General features: G+C 38.6%; 1 protein-coding gene across 5 annotated transcripts in view; it reads left to right on the forward strand.

Annotated features, from left to right (window-relative positions):
- Nucleotides 1-20960, forward strand: part of CREBBP (CREB binding protein) — a 96762-nt gene that overhangs the window by 49345 nt on the left and 26457 nt on the right. For 3 of the 5 annotated variants that reach the window (XM_010578358.1, XM_010578354.1, XM_010578356.1), the window contains 11 exons: nucleotides 5702-5944; nucleotides 6581-6680; nucleotides 7155-7301; nucleotides 7769-7886; nucleotides 10534-10726; nucleotides 10860-10913; nucleotides 12201-12325; nucleotides 12928-13116; nucleotides 14645-15064; nucleotides 15696-15875; nucleotides 16105-16291. In XM_010578358.1, the coding sequence (XP_010576660.1) occupies nucleotides 5702-5944; nucleotides 6581-6680; nucleotides 7155-7301; nucleotides 7769-7886; nucleotides 10534-10726; nucleotides 10860-10913; nucleotides 12201-12325; nucleotides 12928-13116; nucleotides 14645-15064; nucleotides 15696-15875; nucleotides 16105-16291 (1956 nt within the window). The remainder of the gene's footprint in view (nucleotides 1-5701; nucleotides 5945-6580; nucleotides 6681-7154; nucleotides 7302-7768; nucleotides 7887-10533; nucleotides 10727-10859; nucleotides 10914-12200; nucleotides 12326-12927; nucleotides 13117-14644; nucleotides 15065-15695; nucleotides 15876-16104; nucleotides 16292-20960) is intronic. The other 2 variants (XM_010578355.1, XM_010578357.1) reach the window with 2 other exon arrangements.

Genomic DNA, 20960 nt, shown 5'->3' on the forward strand with positions numbered 1-20960 from the left:
TATTCAATTAATCAATAATCCAGTGATAGTAACCATGAAAATTTGTGGTTTAATATGCTGAGGTGCAAGGTTCTTTGTTCTGAATTTTGTCTGAGTCATACACATAACACCTCATGGTTTATTTGAAAGTAGAAGATGAACACTAAAAATCTTGTTTAGATGTATTATAAAGGATACCCCTTTTTAGGTGTTCAAAAATGTTTTTGAAATGATTTACATTAATGCATGCATTTGAAAACACTGTGCCTGATCTGGTGAAAACTAACCTAAGCTAAGTTTGTTTAAGACTTGAAGAAAATGTTGGCTCTCCTAGGAAAAAATAATCATAGCATCTACTAAATCGAGGGGAGGAGGGAGTCTGCATATGGCAGAATATGAGGAGAATGTTTAGAAAAGGAAAAAGAAATGAGAAGTATAGTGACCCTCATTACTTTTGTCAGGCTGTTGTCCTTACAGAATGAATGACCATTTGATGGTCATTAAAGAATTTTGAGTCCTGGAATCTTCCTTCCTGTGCTCATGCCTGTTTCACCGTTGTTACTTTGAGTCCTGTTGTATCAGTGCTGGGCTTTCAAGCAGCTTCTTCAAAGTGTGACAATCTTCTAGAAAGTTCTGCAGTTCAGCACTTCTGAAACATTGCGATAGGGTGGCTTACTTCCACCCTTCCCATGCGCAGTGGTTCATGTGCTCTTTGTAGCTATCTATTCCTACCCCTTGGGGAATTTTCATGCTGCAAAAAGTCCCGGGGTTTAGGTTATTACCATGGAGCTGGTTCTTTACAGGTGTCTTACTCCATGTTGTAGTGTTTAGATTCTTTGCAAGGAACATCTGTGCCAGGTTTCATTTGTGTAGCACTTTTTTTTTTCCCTAAGTAATCTTGAACTAACTTTTATTGTAATTGTTGATGGTAACATGACTTATTAATAGTACATGTTGGGACAAATTTAAAATTCTTTCTGTTCCACATGTCTCTTACTGTGTATACCATGTGTACCTCTGGGGGATAGGGGTAAACTGCAGAACAAGTGTTATTTTGCACATGCTAAAACATGAAGCTTTTCTTTTGAATAGGCCAGTGACTCCTGTGTTTTGAAGTAACGAAATTTGGTTGAAAAGTTTTGGGGTTGGAGGGTTGTTTTTGTTAGGCAGTACTTCTTGCTCCCCACTGAGCCCACCACAGTTTGAGTTATAAACTCTTGCAAACAGCTGTTGGTATATTTCCTAGTTTTATAGCTCTATGATAACAGTTATTTTTCTGAAGATTCATCTTGTCATGCACATGTTTGAGCTTATTAATTCTCATGTTTCTGGCCTGGGCAGGTGTGTATTGTGCCACCAAGCAGCTACTGGCTATGCTTCCCCTTGCAGCCCTACAGGTGGTGATAAGTGTGCTGTGCTCACTGTTTATTATGACCTGGGCCATCCTTATGCTTGATGAGCTTCATTCCATGATCAGGGGACTCTAGAAAACCTTTGGGATCCCTGCTCAGACTGGAAGGTGGAGTTGTGAACACAGAGCTAGTCTCCCCTTTATTTTTCCTTGTAGGAAAATTATAAATAAAATGCAGAGAGGAAAAAGCTGTATTGAGAAAGATGAAGATTAGTCATCTCAGATTTACTCTAAAAATATGATTTTAAAGAAGACTGGGCCAGAAATTCCTTAGTGTGTGGACTCAGGGATGAAGGGTGGGAATCTGATGAGGGAAATGGAAATAGGTACTAGGAGCTAGCTGGCTGAGGGAGTAGGTTATTGAATATGGGCAGAACATGAAAGACCGGGATGTAGAGCATTTGGGAACTAACCCTTTGTAGAGAAGGAAGGAGCACATTGGTGCACAAGGAAATGTTCTCGGAAAGAGTAGGCAGCAACTTCTTCACTAGAGCCCGTTTCCTGTGAAAACTGGAAATGAAATCCAGTTTGCTGAAGTCTTACTGTCAGTAACTGTCTGTAAAATCTACCAAAAAAAAGTTGTGGGTTTGTTATTTTTTCAAGTGCTGGAAATCATACATAATAGTCATCTACCAGCTATCAGTTATTCCACTGAGCCACATGATAGATGGTTAGCCCACAGATTAGGAAGTTCCACTCATTGACTAATACGATGCTATACTGTGAAGGCTTTTAGCTTAATGCTTAACTTTAAATAAATATTAAAATGGCATTCGTGGTGAAGTTTAATACTGACACTTCCTACCTTTAAGCTGCTCATAAAATCTTTACTTACCCCATGATCTGATTCATGATACAGCCTTTAATTAAATGATCGTTGCAGGACAGGCTTGTGCTGAGGTAAGTCAAGGTTACTAGCAGAATTTTTGCTCCAGCCCCTAGGACAGATGTAACGAGCAGAGTGAGGAGCTTCAGGACAGAGCATTTGAATACTGCTGAACAAGTCTGAATTACAGAATTTGGAAACAAAATGAAAAACTTAAATCAGACTTCTCACATGGATTAGCATGTTGCTTTCACTGGGGTGATCGGGTTAGAGAGGGTGTTCATACTTAAAATAGCATTAGGAGTCTGTGTTTAGAATAAATTCTGATCAGCTGGAGGGGCAGAGCGGTTCCCCTCTAGAAGACATGAATGCAGTTTCATTAAGGCAGCATTATCGACTTTGCACACTGAAACAGGAATCCTGTAGACGAGATAGTGTTTGATCATTCAGATTACATCCTAATGCATATGCCTAAGCGGGCCTGATCAGGACTGTTCAGGAAGTTCTGGGGCTGCTTAACTTCTGCTTGTTTGAACTTCCACTCTTAAGATACATAAAAACATGTGACTTTATCAGTGAGACATATGGAGCTCAGTTGTCTTTAAAGCATTTAGAATGTGAACAGTCCTGTACAGAGTTGTCTTCACATTTCTAGCTTCTGTCATGAGCTCATCAATGTCTGAAGCATCAGTTAATAAAAAAAATCACAGTAGACATTGCTTCATGTAGCAGTGGCCTAATGTGATAACTCGTGTTTGTTTCAGTGCTGTATTTATTTTAATTGACTTGATTTCCTATGGTATCTGCCACAGAAAGGACTGCATTTGCACTTGATCTGTCCAGTATGGAAATTTAACTGAGTTACAAAGTATAGAAAAGCTGAGACTAAATAGCCGGAGCCACTCACTTCCGTGTTGGAAGTGTACTGCTCCTGTAAGATTGTAGTCTGTCCCCTAATAGTAATACTTCAGTTTGAAGTGTTGAAGTAACATTTGGCTGTTTACCAGCTTTAGTGAGTTTTGCCTGCTTGAACAGGTATGTGCCCACATGTGGAACTTCTTGGAGATATCGTTAGTCTTTTCAAACTGCAAGACAAAACAGTGATCTTCATACATTGTCCCCTTGCAATAATGGTAGTAGTTTTATGAAGAAACAGTGGGGCTTTTTTCATTTAGAATAGACTCACTCTCCATATTGTCACTTTTAAAGTGACATTCAGACTGTCAACTCTGACAAATACCCAAACTGAGTTTTTATACGTAGCCTTTGGTCTGGGGCAGAAATAGAGATCTGGAAATCTGATCTTGCTTAAGTAGACTTCTCTAGAATTGGCTGGATTGTGCTACCTAAAGCTGCTCTAACACACAGGCTGAACTTGTGCTTCATAGTAACCAATACTACTGTCAAAGCTCAGCCCAAAGCCAAGGGCAAGAGGTGGTTGACTTCTCCAAGCTCTGCCTTAGCTTCAGTGTGAGCTTCAAGCCAAGCTTGCAGTCCTCAGAAGATCAGTGCCAGCTTTTTTCCCCAGAAGAGCATGAGAATGGTGAAATGCTTGGCCATCCTCAGTGGGATGGCTAGAAGCCATTTTCCTGTTACCAGCCTTCAGCATCACCTGTGGTCATTCTACCATCTCCAGAGATGTATGTGCCTCTGATTTACAGCCAACACTGAAAACATGTGGGGGTTTTTTTGTTGTAACTTTTCCAGAGAAATATCATCCTCTTTCTCTAACAAGCTGGAACTTTTATTAGCTCCTGAATAGATCCTTTGCCTCTGAAGCCTTTTGAATTCCAGGGTGCCACAAGTTTTGTGCTACTTAACCTTTCTAGAGACTTCCTCCTGTTTCCTGGCTTGCACTAGTGTAAAGGTATCTTTCTGTTAGATTGTGTGATTCCATAGTGCTATGTGCAAGTCCAACAAGAAATTCATACAGTTGCTCTTTAATGTGCTTTTTTTTTTTAATGAAACTGATAGGATCTCAGTCAGCTTCTGTCTTTATTTTTAAACTTGCTTGGAAATGATCAGTGAGTTCAAAAGTTATTATGAATGTGTCCACAGAATGTAAGCATATGTAAGCCTAATTTCCATGGTAAACCCAGCATTGAAATTACTGTGGATTGTCCTTGGGGAAAAAAAGGATGTTTTCTGTGGGGCTGCTTATCCTGGAGAGAGGAGTCTCTGACTATATTTATTTGTAGTTCTTTGGCAAATGAGATCAAATTGAATTCTCATCTGGAGAGGGAAAAGTCTGGACTCTGTAATGTGTGTGTTTTCTCTTGGATGGAAGCTGAAAGCATGTGTATCTTTTTCAGTGATTCTCTCAGTTTCCATAGTGGGTAAGGATTTAAGAAAGCCTAGATAATGCTGTTAATGTCTCAGAAGGCTTTTTTTCCTGATTTTATTTTTTTTCGAACCATGTGCTGCTTCTAATATTTCAATAAAACAGCTATTGTTGCCTATATTAAAAGCTATTATTGTTGCTATGTTTAGCTCAAAAATTTTTAATGCACATTACATATTTAATTACTTGAGGGGGAAAATGTGAAGTATGTATTACTTCTACCAGAGTGTTACCAAAATGCAGTGTCTCCATAGTGAAGATATACTCCATGTGTCATTCACAGTGGAACATGTTATTACTTAGAACGGTAGCTAAAATGAGGACCAGAAAGCAGATTTTTATTCACTTCTGGGTTTAGTAAAAACTACTTTTCCCTGTTGTTTCCATTTCCTGTCTACAATGGAAATGACTCTTCCATACATCTGTGCAGTGAGAGAGGTTGGGTGGTTGTGGTGGTCATATAGATTAATGAATACCTAAATACTATTATCTAAATCGTTTACCAAAACCTGTGGCAGGCTCGTCCCCTTTCTGACTCTTCAAATTATTTTAGATTTTGTCAGTACAATCTGAAACCCATCAGGGCTTTTCATATCTCTGAATAACTTGGGTTTTAGGGTAATTTGGCCTTCAGAGGATTCATCTAGTGACTGCTCGGAATGAAAATTTCTGCCAACAGATCTTCAGTATTACCTTTGTGTCCAAGGACACAGTATTTCTGCTGAACTCAGGATCTCTGTTCTGGAGCCAAATATTTTGACCTAAAATGGGATTTGATGGGAAAGAGGGAAGTAGAGGAATTAATTTTTTTTTCTCCCTTTAGTCTACTGTCCCAAGCATGAAAATCCTATTTAGCTTTATATTGGAGCCTATACTTTATGTATATTACAGTAATTATGGGCTTACCTACCCAAAATTTACAGCACTTCTCTTTAGACTGCATGTATTAATTGCTAGGGTGGTTTCTGTCCTGTAGAATCAAAGGCTGAGTTTCCCCACTTGGCATCTCGGGTGTCGTTCTGTCCTTTGGCAGAAAAATATATACCATATAACTATATGCATGTTCTGTTGATTCTTGGCATGATTTGTTTTATTGTTTGTCTTCATTGATTTTCCATTTTCTCTTATCCTTTCTTTTTTATAGCCCTTTTAGGGTCTCCAGCTGGTGGAATCCAAAATTCCATTGGTTCTGTTGGCACAGGCCAGCAGAATACTCCATCGCTAAGTAATCCTAATCCAATTGACCCCAGCTCCATGCAACGAGCCTACGCTGCTCTTGGACTGCCATATGGCAACCAGCCTCAAACACAGCTGCAGCCCCAGGTACAAGGCCAACAGCCGGCACAGCCTCAGGCTCACCAGCAAATGAGGACCATTAATGCATTGGGTAGGTGGAAAAATTACCAAGAAACTAAGGTGTTAAACTGAACTGTTGAATGTTTAGGATAGTCTAGTATTTCACTTGATCAGAGTAGTGACTTTCTGTTCATGTTGATTAATAACTTAAAATTATACTATTTATAAACACTACCATGCATTTACATTTGAATATTAGAAAGCTTTGAATATATTGCCTCTGCCAAATAGCAGTAGTTTTAGTTCCTTTTAAAATATAGTCCATAGCTTATTGTTGTCTGAGGTGATTAGACAGAACTGCTGAAGGATTTTGGTTTAACAAGTATTTCACCTGTTCTAGCACACAATTCTGTCTCAAATGCTAATTTCTCTCTGGAACTTAATTGTTAGTATTATCTTCTTTTTAGCTTCTTGAACTAATCTTAAGAGTTTATGAATTTTAAATTCTGATAGGCTAGTTTTTGTAGGAAAAAAAAAATGTTCAGACTGAAAGTAACTTGATTCCATAAGTAGTTACGTATATGCACCACAGCAGATATTATCATAAAAGTACTTATCTGATACACTGTTTCTTTTGTTAAACAGTTGGGTCAGTAAAGTGTAGTTTTGCCATGTTGCTGTCAAAATTGTGAGCTGGGTACCAATGATGTTTAATTTTGTCCCAAAGGAGCCAACCAGATGAACCTTCCCGCAGGAGGAATAACAACAGACCAGCAAGCTAGTCTAATTTCTGAAACTGCTCTTCCAACATCCCTTGGGACAAATAAGTAATGCACACATTTTCATTCTTGCTCATTTAAACATTTATTTACATACTTATGAATGTAAATAAAGAGCATGCTTTAAAAAGTAATTGTGTTGGCATGGAAATGATCAGTCATATCTATGACTACGCTCTTCTTTCCTATTTCAATTCTATATCTACGACTTTATCCCCCCAGAGAGCCCCAGAATATTTGGTAGTGCTAAGTGAATTCCCAAAGGAAGAATATTTTGTATTTTTAAGTGTACGAATACCTTAACAGTTGTGATTCTTTATCCTTCATACTGTGTCTTGTAAACTCCTGAGCTTTGCTGCTTTAGGCATTGCAATTTGTTGATATCAAAATTTCACTTAGAGTATGTTAGATGCAATAGCTAGAAGTGATGAAAGCAATTACTCAAAAATTACTTCACGCATCAATCATACAACAAAACTCTGCATTCTTGTACTGTAACAGTCCCTTTTCTTTTAATTTTAGCCCACTAATGAATGATGGCACAAATTCTGGCAATGTTGGAAACCTCAGCTCAATGCCAACAGCTGCGCCTCCTTCTAGTACCGGGGTAAGGAAAGCATGGCATGAACATGTCACTCAGGACCTGCGCAATCATTTAGTGCATAAACTGTAAGTATTCACCAAGACTGCATATTTTTCCTGAATGTTTTTTAAAGAATTTCAATACACTATTTCTACTGTTAAGCTGAAAAGTTGTTGAGAAAATTATCAGTAGTGGTTATCTGATGCTAGGCCACTGAGGATGAGCTGTTACCTTTAACTCTTCTCTTCAGTTCATTCTTCATGCTCATTAAGGAGTGGGTATGAAATTAGTTTATATTGCTAGTAAATTCGCTCTGCTGTAGTAAACAAGTATTTAGATGCTAGACTGTTAAACCTCACATTTTTTTCATCATTGGATTTGCTTTAATCTTGTGAGAAATAGTACAATATTGTTGGGTTTTTTTAAACAATTTTGATACACTTTTACATATCTGATGTATAAGGGAATGTCCAGGGTGAATATCATAAAGCTGTATTGAATTTGTTTTTTTCCTCTGAAGAATTTTTCTTTTATTCTTTCTCCTTTCTTGTAGTGTCCAAGCCATCTTCCCCACTCCTGATCCGGCAGCACTGAAGGATCGCCGCATGGAGAACTTGGTGGCTTATGCCAGGAAAGTGGAAGGAGATATGTATGAGTCTGCTAATAGTAGGGTATGTTGCTTCAGTCCAGCTATTCACTATATGTTAAAGAACAGTAGTATCACAAATCTTATGAGGATAATGAAAACCACAGAGAATCATTTCACTGTCCTCTTGATGATGAAAGTCATACTTTGTGTCTATGATAGTGTTTGTATAGTCCCAAGCTTTCTGATTGTCACTCCAAGCTAATTCACCTCCCTGAGCTCCATGAAAACTAGACAACATTGTCCCAGCCCTTTTTTCATTCCTCCTGAAAGTGTGTTTGATGCACATGAAGATTGGAGCACAGCTTTCCCTTACTGACTTTCTCCTTTTTTGAAGTCTGTGTAAATAGTAGTTCTAAAACTAACTTAACGCCTCTTTACCATTGGAGGTTTTCTCTAGGACTCGGTCCTGTTATACTGCTTACTTTTACCTGCACTGTTGGAATTACTCCTACTCAGCAGCACCGAGAGTAGTTTGGCTACAACTCATAGCTGTTTCACGTCTCAACATAATAAGTAGTCAGTTTGCCTGTGTTTGTCCTTATGCATGGAAAACAAGGCAGAATTCCTGTTTTTGTTCATGATTTTTGCTCTGTCTGCAAGAGATGTCAGTTCAAATCTTTATTACTCAGAGGGAGCAAACCCCTGTTCATTGATATGCGGAGCATACTATTTCATTATGACACTGTGGTAATTATACCCTAAAGGAACCACTCCCTGAAAGTTTTCATCAGGTAAAGACAATGCTAGTAGCGCCAGTAATAATAGCTAGTGAGATTTTACCTGATGAGAATCTTGAGGTCCTTTCTTAAGTAAGGTAGGAGTCTCTAAAGAGAGTAGTTAGTGGCATTTCAGGTGATAGTCATCCAGTAAGACAGTAACACTTAGTCTGCCCCTCTCAGACCATCTCCCAGAAGAGCTGAAGGTGGAATGCAAGTTTTATTTCCTAGAGGCAGATAGGCAGTGGCCATACTTGTAATGCTGCTGCTGTGTCAGTGTTGGTCAGTGACAATATCATATTCTCCTTGTGGCTACCAAGAGGTTGTTTAGCAAGGGAGACTTGTGCATGATCACCCTTGATCATCCTGGCAGCTTTAGAGACCAACTTCAGAGAGAATGAAGATTTCATAGACATAGATAGGCATCTAAATACCTTCTCAGTAAGGACGAGCATAGTACACTTCTGGTTATAAAATTAAATGTCTTCTGACCTCTATGCCAGATAAATATCGAGAAGTATCTTTTCTTCACCCCTTAAAACAACTGTCAAAGCCTCATTGCCAGAAGTCTCTTAAGGGAATTCATCTAACATTTGGCTCCAAGCCACAAACTTGGAAGAAGGGAGTAGTTTAAAATGTATTAACAATGCTGTGTGGAATTGCTTCCTTTTTGAGGAGGATCCATTCTACTTTGACATTGAAAAGCAGATTGGTATGAGGAATCATTGTAAGCAGTTTGACATTGGTTTAGTAGTATGTTGTCTTTGTGAACACATCCTTTTTCAGGAATCTTTGCAGTGTGAGAGTAGCACAATATAAAATTTACAAGTAGGAAGTTACAGGTGAAGTGTGTTGAGCAAGAGGAGGGAAGGGGCTGTACTGCTTTTAAATTGGACAGCAGAAAGTGTCTGCACTGATGGATTTTTTTGAGACATTTGGAGGAGGGAAGTGACCTAAACCCAAAGCTTTATATTGCAACACTGGACTTTCTTAACATGGCTGGTGAGGAATATGTCTCATTAGTTTTCTGAAATGAACTCAATCCTACTGTAATAACAAATTCTGGTTTTGATGAAAATTGGATGAAGACAAAATGATTGTGGCACAAGTATCACTCAACCTTTGCTCCATGTAGCACTGGGTTCTAAGAGCATAGGTGACCCCACAAAAGAAATGTAGTCTTGAGGGTTTATGGGGGGTTTTTTTCCTTTAACAGCTGCATAATCTCATGCACTTGGCAGATGTGTGTCCAGCAATTGCTGACAAGCAAAATTGTCTACCTTGCTGTGCACTGTGACAGTCTTATTTGATCTGTTGTCAATGTGGATTGAGTAAAATGGATTTTTCATCTCATACAGATGTAGTGTTTAGTTGTCTCTGCCTGTGGACTATTTTTCACTGATTTCTTCAATTCCTTTGGGGTTTTGTCTGTTTATTCCCTGCAAAGACTGTTGGTAGTCAGACTTCAGGAAAAGAGCGATTCCTTTCTTTATGTAAAAATTGATCTGTCCTTAGCATCTGTCTCCTGAAGTTTATTCAATGTAACTGTTGCTGGAGACATCTTTTTCTTTTGTCTGTGGATTAGTGGAAATGCTTATTATGAAAATAACACTTAAAAAATCATTAACACTTATAAACTAAATCACAGCTTCCTGTTGTTTTTTGTCCAAGCAACAGAAAACCTACAGTCTTCTCCTTTGTCTACTAATCTACTCAGGGTAGATATAAGACTTGGCTTTATGGCTAACCATCATATGTGTTTTCTGGAAGCTTTGTTTTTCCTTTTCTGCATGAAAGCAGTGATGAGACTCTCAATTTAACAGAAATCTGAAAAGAAATATTTCCCATTTAAGTAGACAGGTGTATACATTTAAAAAAAACCACAGGTGACTACATGAGTTCTGTTGCTGCTTTCTTATACTTGATGCTGAGTAGTATTTTTTTCTTTTTTAGGATGAGTACTATCATTTATTAGCAGAGAAAATATATAAGATACAAAAGGAACTAGAAGAGAAGCGGAGGTCTCGTCTACATAAACAAGGGATGTTGGGAAATCAGCCAGCCTTACAGACCCCAGGACCTCAGCCCCCTGGTATCCCACAGGTGGCTGCTGCCATGGGACAGGCACAGCCCGTGAGGCCACCCAGTAAGTACTCCTGTAGGAGATGCTTTACATTTCAGCTGTAGCTCTGCACAGTTTGTGTCCTTGGGCTCTCATGCCAATCCTGAGTTTGTATTTTAAATTGATTGTTGCTGACCATTCTTCTGTTCTGTTGCAGATGGGCCTATGTCCATGCCAACCGTGCCTATAAGTCGTATGCAGGTTTCTCAAGGTATCTATGTTTTCCTCTCTAATAGCAGTTTGTGGGTTCAAAATAATTGTTAGGGGGGGGAAAGCTGACCTTCTGTTTTTCTTTTGGAGTTGGGTGGGGGGAACTACCGGGTCTGTCTTTTTTAAGCATCATTCTTTGTTGTTGCTCTGTGGCAGGAACTGTCTCAGTGCGTTCTTGTCTTAAGAACTGGGAGTATGTGCTCAGTACTTTGCTAGCAATTGGGGAGTAATTCAGTCCTTTCAAAAAGAAGAGAGTGCAAGCAAGAATACTGTGGATAATCTGAGTTAAAACACTGTAACAGCAGGGAGGGGCGGAGGATGTTGGCTTTTTTTTTTTATCAGTTAATTAGCCAAAAATACACCTGTAGCTGCAAACTTAGCACATTAGTCCTAGAATCTGTGTAACTAATTATATCCTTTCTTGGTTTCTGATGCAAAGTACATCTAAAAAAGCCTTGTAGTTTGTTCATATCACTGATGGCTTGCCATCACTGATTTAGGCTGCTGTGGACTCATGGGTGTTGGTGTTCTGGTTTGGTGTGGTTTTGGGTTTTGGGGTTTTTTTCTTCTGAAAAATACAAACCCATGACTTTTACGTGCTTCAGCTTCCTCCAAAAAAGTGTCCCCAATTGTTTTATTTCTTGATTGAGTGTTAGTAGTAAATTGAAACTTGTCTTGAAATGTCTTTGAGAAGTTACATCCTTTTAAAATTCATTTCAATAGGAGAAAAAGGTGATAGCAAGTATAGCTCCATCATTATTTATTTACACATTTATTACTGTTAGAAAAGTTTGGGTGTTTTGGAGGAATTAAATGTTTTGTATGAAAGTCACAACAGCTTTCTAGGCTTATTGTTAGCTTCTGTCCTGATTTGAGGCTAGGAGTTGCTTTCATATATGCAATATATATCTTTATCATATTTACTTCAAACATTTCAGCAAGGCCTGAATAAAGACATTGCTGTTTCAAGGCAAATACCTGATTTTAAGAACCTGTCTCAAGGTATTACTTACAAATAGCATCCTGTCTTTACAGATCATCCACACTCTTCATGTTTTGCAATTATTTTAGACACCAAAAGTTACATTTCACCCGAACTGGTATTCTTTTAAATATTTCTTGCATCCTGATTTGTCTCTTAAGCCAAGTAATTTGAATTAAGTTAAAGGAAAAAGATAATGTGGAGGGCTGTCAAACATTAGTCATAACAAATGTGAATTTTATAGTAGAGTATAAATACATAATTATGACTTGTTCCTAATGAGTTGTTTTGGGGGTGCATTTGCAGGAATGAATCAGTTTAACCCCATGTCCATAGGGAATGTACAGATGCCGCAAGCACCCATGGGACCCCGTGCAGCTTCTCCAATGAACCATCCTGTACAAATGAACAACATGGGCGCTGTTCCTGCGGTTCGTACTTCTTGTTACCAAGTTCTCAAAATTGGTTGACATTTAGCAGTATCAACACTGATCTGAAAAGGCCATGTCATAGAGTAGTACTGTAAATTGTAGGATAATTTCATGGAAACGTACTGAGTCTGTCAGGCTTTATCAAGGTGTTTGTTTTCAATATTTATGTGTTTAAAAAAAAATAGATAAATCTTTAGAGAGGTAGATGCCAGAGATGCAGTCTGTGGAAGAGCATAGTTGTTTCAGAAACTGTCTTTGCAGTATATGTACCTTCTTTATTCTCCATGAAAATGTGTTTTGATTCTTTAGAAAAACAAAAATAGTTTCACTTGATTATCTCTGTTAGCTCAGAGTACAAAATGGGAGTTTTAACAATCTTAGTAGTGTTTGAATATTACCTGTTTAAAAATAACTTTCTCATGAATACTGTGGAACAAATGCTAAAGTTATATATGTATGCCCACTTCCATTTGGTTTACTGAAGCCAGTTTTCCTTTTATTTTTTTGGCCTATCTTTTGGTCAATTACATTGAGGTTATTTTCCTTTGGCTTGCTACATAATACTAAATGGTAATATCTTTAATTTGGGTATTCATTTTTAGATGGCAATGTCTCCTTCTCGAATGCCTCAGCCACAGAACATGATGGGAGCTCATTCCAACAACATGATGGGTCAGGCTCCTACCCAGAACCAATTCCTGCCCCAGAATCAGTTTCCAGCATCCACTGGGGCTATGAATGTGAACAATGTGGGCATGGGTCAATCAACAGCCCAGGCCGGGGTGGCACAGGTAAGATGTATTTTCTAATAGTTATTTACTCTCAATTATTTTCTTCTAATTTATTTATGTACGTTTATTTATATTTATATATCACTTGTTTATTGTAGTCACCCCTGTCTTTGGGGAATCCTGGGTTACATCTGCCTTCTCCATAAGCTTTTATATACTCTAGCTATATATGCTAACTGGGAGGCAATGCCCTCTAATTCCTGATTTAAATTCTAAAAAATGTATGCTGATGAGATTTTTCAGGGGAGTATCACAAGTTAGTTCATGGGACTTTTATAAGCATCTGCTTTTGTCTTTGTGTGAATGTTAGTAGCTTACTTTAAATCAAGAATTACAGTGAAGTGGTTGGGGAAGATCTTTTAAAGTTTGTTTTAACCTCTCTACTTTGGAACAGAAAATTGGTTGTGTTTTTTTCTGTAACATTTTTCTGTTAACAGTAGTAGTCAGTGAAGTAGCAGCTGTCCTTATGATATGTTTTTGCACAGGGAGAGGGTTTTTTTTTTTTTTTTTTTTAACTCAGAGTCCAAGTAATTTAGGTTAGTTGAGACCTCCAGAGTTCTCTAGTTCAGCCCCATCCTCAAATGAGAGATAACTTAGATCGGGTTAGGAAGTGTTCTGTCAAGTGAAGTTTGGATTATGTTCAGGACGGAGCATCTACAATGTCTTGGGCCCTGGCTCAGTTGTTTGACCACCTTTGTGTGAACATTTTTTTTTTTTCCCCTAATGCAATTAGTTCAATAAAACTGACTATGTAGAGGCAATATAGAAGCATGTTTTAAATTTGAAACTTCATCTGCAGGAAAATACTCATTGATTTAGATTTCTAAGAGTAAGAGGTACATCTGAGGATAGAGTATTCTTTTTTTATCATTAGCTATCTGATGCAATCTTTAGTAAAATGTATAGTTTAAAACTCTGTGCGCATCCAGAATACTTTATTGTTGCTGCTCTGAAAAACAGATCCACAATTTTCTTAAGCATCTGGAGTAGTCTAATTAGAATTTAAAAAAAAAAAAAAAAAAAAACCAAACACAAAAAAACCCACAAAAAAACCCCTCTTAAGTCTTGCACTACACAATGGGGCAGGCATTAAACGTGTTGAACTGTCTTCTAAAGCAGGGCTGCTCTAGAGTCCTGGCCTAAAATGTGTATTTGCTCGAAACCATTTTGTATGTGAAGTCTGACCTTTGCCCAGCTAATGACATGATTTAGAGATTGTCTGCCTGTGGGTTTCTGTGTTACTTGGAGATCGTGAGGATTCCCTGTCTGTGCCAGTAGAATTAATGTAAAAAGACGTGCATGGCACATCTAGGTCTAGGAGGAAGGTCATTGACTAAGAGCTGATGAAAACGATGAGAGAAATTAGAGCATAGCAATTTGCAATAGCAGCATTTGTTTATAGCTGATCTCACATTTAGACTTACAGTATACTTTTAAAGAAGACTTCAGTGCTGTGATTTAAAAGATAAATGTGATTCCTGGAGTTTTGGAGTCACATGTCTATAAAAGAACCTCTCTCTCTCTCTAGCAGGGGCAGGTTCCCAGTGCTGCTCTTCCCAACTCCATGAACATGCTAGGACCGCAGAGTGCACAGTTACCATGTCCACCAGTGACCCAGCCACCTCTACATCAGACTACGCCTCCTGTGTCCACTGCTGCTGGGATGCCACCTATTCAGCACCAAACGCCAACTGGAATGACTCCTCCGCAGCCAGCAGCACCCACTCAGCCATCGACACCAGTCTCATCTTCAGGACAAACGCCAACACCAACACCGGGTTCTGTTCCAAATGCGACACAGACACAAAGCACACCTACAGGGCAGACTGCAGCACAGCCTCAAGTCACACCGCAACCTCAGACCCCAGTTCAACCCCCATCTGTGCCCACCCCGCAGCCATCTCAGCAACAGCCAACATCTGTGCAGGCACAGCCACCTGGCACTCCAGTAAGTACCAGCTAGTTGCATTTTTCTCGTGTAGTGGCATTCCACAAGAGTTCACCCTATGTATAGCACCATGTCGTGAATGTGTAGAGCCCATAGCTGTCAACAGTAGCTTCTACTTTAGACCAAAGGGTTCATTATGGAGATGTATAAAAATGTGTGCGTTCAGATGTTCTCAGCATTGTTTGAAGGAGGGGGGCGTATTGAATGACTTTGAACTGCTCAAAGTAAAAATGGCAGCAGTGTGCAGAAAGATGAGGCATAACAGGCCTAATATTATATTTGGCCTTAATCAGAATCGGTCTTTTCTGATCATGAGATTTGCATAAATTTTTTTTCTCTTAAGATACAGTCAGGATGAATGCACATTTCAAGGAATGTACAGTGTTTTACTGGGCAGGTGTTTTCTCTGTAAAAGAAGCCTTTTTGGGGCAGAATTCTTCCTTGGCTTCTCCTCTGTAAAGCAGAGTTATTAAATGTGTGATATTGAAACTTGGCTACAGTGAGCTCCTGTATCCATGTTCTGCACTGTTTTAGCATATCATCTCATGTCTCTTTTGTGCTGTTCATTTTTTAGTAAAGGAAAATATTTCTATATATGCAGTGTCTTTCTTTTGTACTGTTTTTACAACAGCTATCCCAGGCAGCAGCTAGTATTGATAACAGGGTCCCCACCCCTGCCTCAGTTGCTAGTGCTGATACGAATTCCCAGCAACTAGGACCAGATGCACCAATGCTAGAAAGCAAATCAGAAGTTAAAACTGAAGAAACTGAGCCAGAGACTAGTGAGACACAAGTGGAAGCTAAGACTGAGGTAAATGAGATTCTATACAGCTTAACTGAAAGCAGTGATAGATATAAAAGCACTTAATGATGTATCTGAATTGGTGAGCTAAGGGGCGAGAGGAGGGTAGTTACTGGAAAGTAACTGTCCTGAGGAAAGCCATGGATGGAGAGTGCTTTGACAATCTCAAACTAATATTTTGATGACTGAAGTTTGGGTCACAGTTGTAATAGTATATCTCATTGCATCCTTTCTTAAGGTGGAGGAGGATTTACAAGGATCTTCACAAACAAAAGAAGAAACAGATGGAACAGAACTGAAACAGGAGCCAATGGAAATAGAAGAAAAGAAGCCTGAAATAAAAGTAGATGCTAAAGAGGAAGAGGAGAGCGGCACTAATGGAACCACTTCACAATCCACATCACCTTCTCAGCCACGGAAAAAAAGTATGTGTATGAAAACTGAGTTTTTCTTGTGTACTTTGTTTTTACTAGCATTTGTTTTCCACAGTCAGCTCCTGCTGGAAGGTCTGTTTTGCAGGTGTGTTCCAGCACATGGAGCTCTAGGAGATCAATACTCTGTAACTTATTTTTGAAAGTAGGATTCCTTTAATGTTACATGAACCACAGGTGAGAAAAGCATATCATTGTGGTCTTGATCCTAGCAGTCTTCTCGCAGATTCCAATTTCTGCCCAAAAGGACCTAGACAGTAAGGCAGTGATTGTTGGAGAAATTATATACATGTATCTCTCCATGTACATCTTGGCCAGTGCCCTTTCAGGGGAGGTCATTGTAGATAAGAGTGCTCGCAGTAACCAAAAATATCCATTGCTTTGCTTTTCTCTTAGAGGCTGCACATACTGCCTTCATACTGAGTTTTAGCATTCACTTCTCTGAGAATTAGGTGCTTGGACTCCTCTCCTGAATCTGTATTCCTCCAAGGCTGGACTGCTGTAATAGACTTAAATTTTTTAAAGTCCTATGTAGTTGTCAGTGTAATGTTCATTTGAATGCTTTCTCCTCAGAAGTAGTTAGGTCAGTAGTCTCTGAAGTAAATACACAACGTTAGCATAGATTTAGATGTGGCTGTGTCTGTACTGTATATTTCTTCCAGAAGGAAACTTGATGGCATTACAGATCTTGAATGGACTTATACAAATGATTTCATGCCTTGGGTTAGTAAGAAGTAAATGAGTAAGATTCTTAAAACAGACAAAAATAAATTACTCCAGTTGTAGTGCAGACTTTGTGAGAGCCTGCAAGATTAAGTTTTTGGACTCGAAAACCTTAGCTGTTCAGAGACCTCTGTCTCTTAGCATCTGCTTTTTCAAGATTGTTTTCTGTGGTTAGTTTTTAGTTTTTGACCAGAGGTACTTTCAACATGCTGCAAATGTCAAAAAAGGGAAAGTGATGATCCATTTCATTACTTTTTTTTCTTCTGCCCTTGCAAAGGAAACTGCATATAGTTATATTGGGAGAATGTTATGGGTGCATGCTTTCCAGAATATGATCAAGGAATCATAAAGTTTTAAAGTTTATGCAGCTTGAATCTTGATCTCCTGTATATGCTTGGGGTTGCATTTAATTACTAAACACCTTTTTATAATAAAACACATTTTCCTGTAGATGGTATTTTCAGTTTGTAGCACAGTGGGCCAGCCAAATGAGAGTATGCTGCAGAACTAAATGGCAGAGCCTGTTTCAAACAAAATGTAAGACAGGGAGTGGAAACCTTATTAGCATTTATAAACCAGTTATATTCCCAGCAGAAGGAATCACCACTGCTTGTTAGAAGGAGCGTGCTTGCAAGTTAATCGAGGGGAGTGGTTGAAAGTGGAAGATTCTTGCAGAATTATTCTGCTGATTCAGTCTGGGTTACTATGTATTTCCAATACCTCATTTAGTAACACAATTTTATCTTGGAAATAGTGTCACTAAGTAACCCTATAGTATAATACATGTGCACCATGGGTAGGTACAACTGTATACACAGTTTTAAATGGTGACATTTTCTCACCAAGTAGTTTGTCCAACTTTAATAGAGCATTTGTATTAAAATGCTAAACAAACCAAGAAGTATTCAAGAGCAAATACTGTGAAGTTTGCTTAAGGGTTATATGATATTTTAAAACTACCTGTGAGACTCATCTGGAGTTTGCATGGGTTACAGAAGTATTTGGAAGCTCTTCTTCCTTCCCATGTGGCCAGATCCCTGAGGTGTACCCCACAGTAACCTGGGACATAGCAGATACATGCTGCAGCTACTAGGGGGAAGGAAGGCGCATGGTTGGAAGTGTCATGGAGTGTATACTATAAGATAACTTAGCAAGTTGGAGCCTGATACCTTAATGTTTGAAAAGATTCATCTGGACACCAGAGGATTGTTTTTCTGGGTACAGGTGGCTTATGTTGTGGAGTTGGAAACTCATCTGTTTGTACCACCCATCCAGGTGTACTGAACACCATTGGCCTGACTGTGCTCACTTAATATAACTAGACTGTAACCTGATTTAAGTGATGGAAATACTGTATGGGCTAGAAAACAGACCAAGATGATACTGCTGAGATACTGGTCTGCTCAGTTCACTTACACCTGAGTTTTTGAAGTTTAGCTTTTTTGGATAATTGCAGACGCCCCTTCAGCAAGCTTTTCTTCCTCATCAAGGTTTTGCCTTCATAAATACGGGCAACCGAACCATTCCAAATTCAGGATTTGATTTGGTTTGGGTTTGCTTTTTTTTCTGCAAATCTAACGTAAGCAAGAAAGGAAGGGTTTTGATTCCTTGCCTTTTCCCTTGCAGTCTTCTCAAAAGAAACGGTATAATACTCATTTGGGTAGCTCCTGTCTCCTCTTCTCATTGTAGATAGCTGCCTTAGTTTGATGACCTTCAATATAAGTTTTACTGGTTTCTTCCCTTCTTTATAAGACATAATAATGCAAAACCTACAAGGGCTTGGTTTTGGTATTGTCCTTATTGTTTCAAAGATGTCTTCATCTTCATTTACGAATTTTCTCCTTAGTAATCATACACAGGATTTCCTCAGTTTGAAAGAAGTAAAATTTTTAAAAGGTAGCATTATACTTTTCTCTGGCAGATAATACGTCATCATGATTCAGGCAAAGATCCCATTTTCTTTTTACCACCCACGCATGCAAGACAAAATGTGATAACTGGATGCCAGCTCCTTATAAAGATCATCTAGCTACCGGAGGAGAACCAAGAGCATTTCATTTTGGAAAAGGGGGAGAGGGGAGAACAGAAACTTTCTTGTAAAATCTGTGTATAGGGAGATCCTATGATCAAATGTTCTGTTATTAGTCATATTCCTTAGAGGCAGAACAGGTTTTTACTGCTAAAGATGAAGGCAACTTTTCTTTGTGTTTTTAGGTGAAGTCATAAATCGAAATAACTGGATTTTGATTTTTATTTTTTCAAACTTCAAAATGAAAGTAGGTTGTAAACTTTATCAGCAAAGATAATTAGGCTTTAAGGAACTTGGCAAAAGTGTGCTGAATCTCTGTAGTTTGGTTTTAAATAAAGATTGGATTTATTTTGAAAGATACTGTAGCTTAGTGGTATGTTGTTATAGGGGCCAGCACAGGGGAAAATTCTAAAAGCAGTGTCAAGCAGGTGGCCAAAATAGATTATTAAAAGGTGCTTTTTGACCTTTAAATTTCATTACATGAAATAATTCAGATTATCAGGTTATGAACTACCTGAGCCAGAGCAAGATGGTTCCAGAAGCAATAGAGAATACTTTTTCTCATGAACAGAATTTATTATTTCGTTCTGTTCTTGAGAATTCCATAATATAATTTAGTAGTTGTTTATAAAACTTCGAGAGTATATAGTAAGGTTTCTTTCACAGGAAGGTGCCTGCATATATGATATCAATAAATATGGAAGACAATTGCCATTTTATTGGGATGTTGTCAGTGTAGTTCAGCTGTAGCAACAGCTGAAATTATCGTCAAGATGCATTTGTTGTTGTAACACCAAATGTAGGCCTCCTTGGCTCATCTCGTTTTTAATCTGGCGAGACTGAGTTCAGTAGTAGCAGCGTGAGATCTTGATGTATCTGTAAGGCAAGCCCTTGCAAAAGCCCTTCTGGCAACTTGCTTAGTCCTTTACCATGATTTAGGTGACTTGGGTGGTATCATGCCTGTTGTGTACATGAGCAGCAATCCTCTCTTCAGTTAGAGGCAGTGCACTCAATTGGTCTTAAAAATTTCATCCTGACTAACAATTTCCAGGAGCTGCAGCATCTACAAATGGTTAAAAAAATTGAGAACTTAATGCTTTAGAAATTTTTTGAGTAGGGTGAACTTAATTTCTTGTCTTGCTTTATTTTGTGTGTAATTTCAGTGAGTGTAGTTGAGACAAAAAGACTTCCTCTCAGAAATATCGCCCAAATTAAAAAAGGGGGAAAAAAGAACTTTTTAAAAATTATAGATTTTTAACTAGAAGTCCCAAAAAGCAATTTATATCTTTACCAAAATACCATTTGAGTGACAAAAGCAATGATCAGCCTCGAAGGAAGGGGTTACTGTAGCCCTGTTGATTTAAGTGCTTCCAACAGAACTTCTAATCGCTCCCTTTTATTGGTATCGTTCTCATTTCAGCCAGGTAGATGAATTAGATGCCATCTTGCTTTCCTTAGTTGTCTTTTTTTCTCAGTAATAGGCATTCTTCCCTATTTAAAGACTCTGTTCCTAAGGAAATAAATGTAATTACACTGCTGAGATGTTCAAAGAGCTCTCCAAGTTATCATTATTTTTCAGAAAATGCATTGCCTTTCTTGTCCTTGTCATCCACTACTGTAAGAAACATGGCTGTTGCCATGCCACTGTTGCCAAGTGGTTGTAATGATGCATATAAATCTAGAAGTATTAACACTTTCAAAATCAATTAACAGTCCATCAGACCAGGACTGTTTGTATACTGTGGCCGGAAAACTCCTGTGCCAGCTATCAAGACATCTGGTTACTCTCTGTGGAGCTGGCTCTTCGGCCCTGTCCACTATGGTGTTTTTTGCTGGAGAACGTTGGCTTGGAAATAGCAAACAAGGTTAGAAGGGAGGGAGAGGAGAATCCACTTAGTCTTTTCTCTGAAG

Source organism: Haliaeetus leucocephalus, unplaced genomic scaffold, assembly GCF_000737465.1.
Source record: "Haliaeetus leucocephalus isolate CR32 unplaced genomic scaffold, Haliaeetus_leucocephalus-4.0 Scaffold636, whole genome shotgun sequence".
Taxonomy (NCBI): domain Eukaryota; kingdom Metazoa; phylum Chordata; class Aves; order Accipitriformes; family Accipitridae; genus Haliaeetus; species Haliaeetus leucocephalus.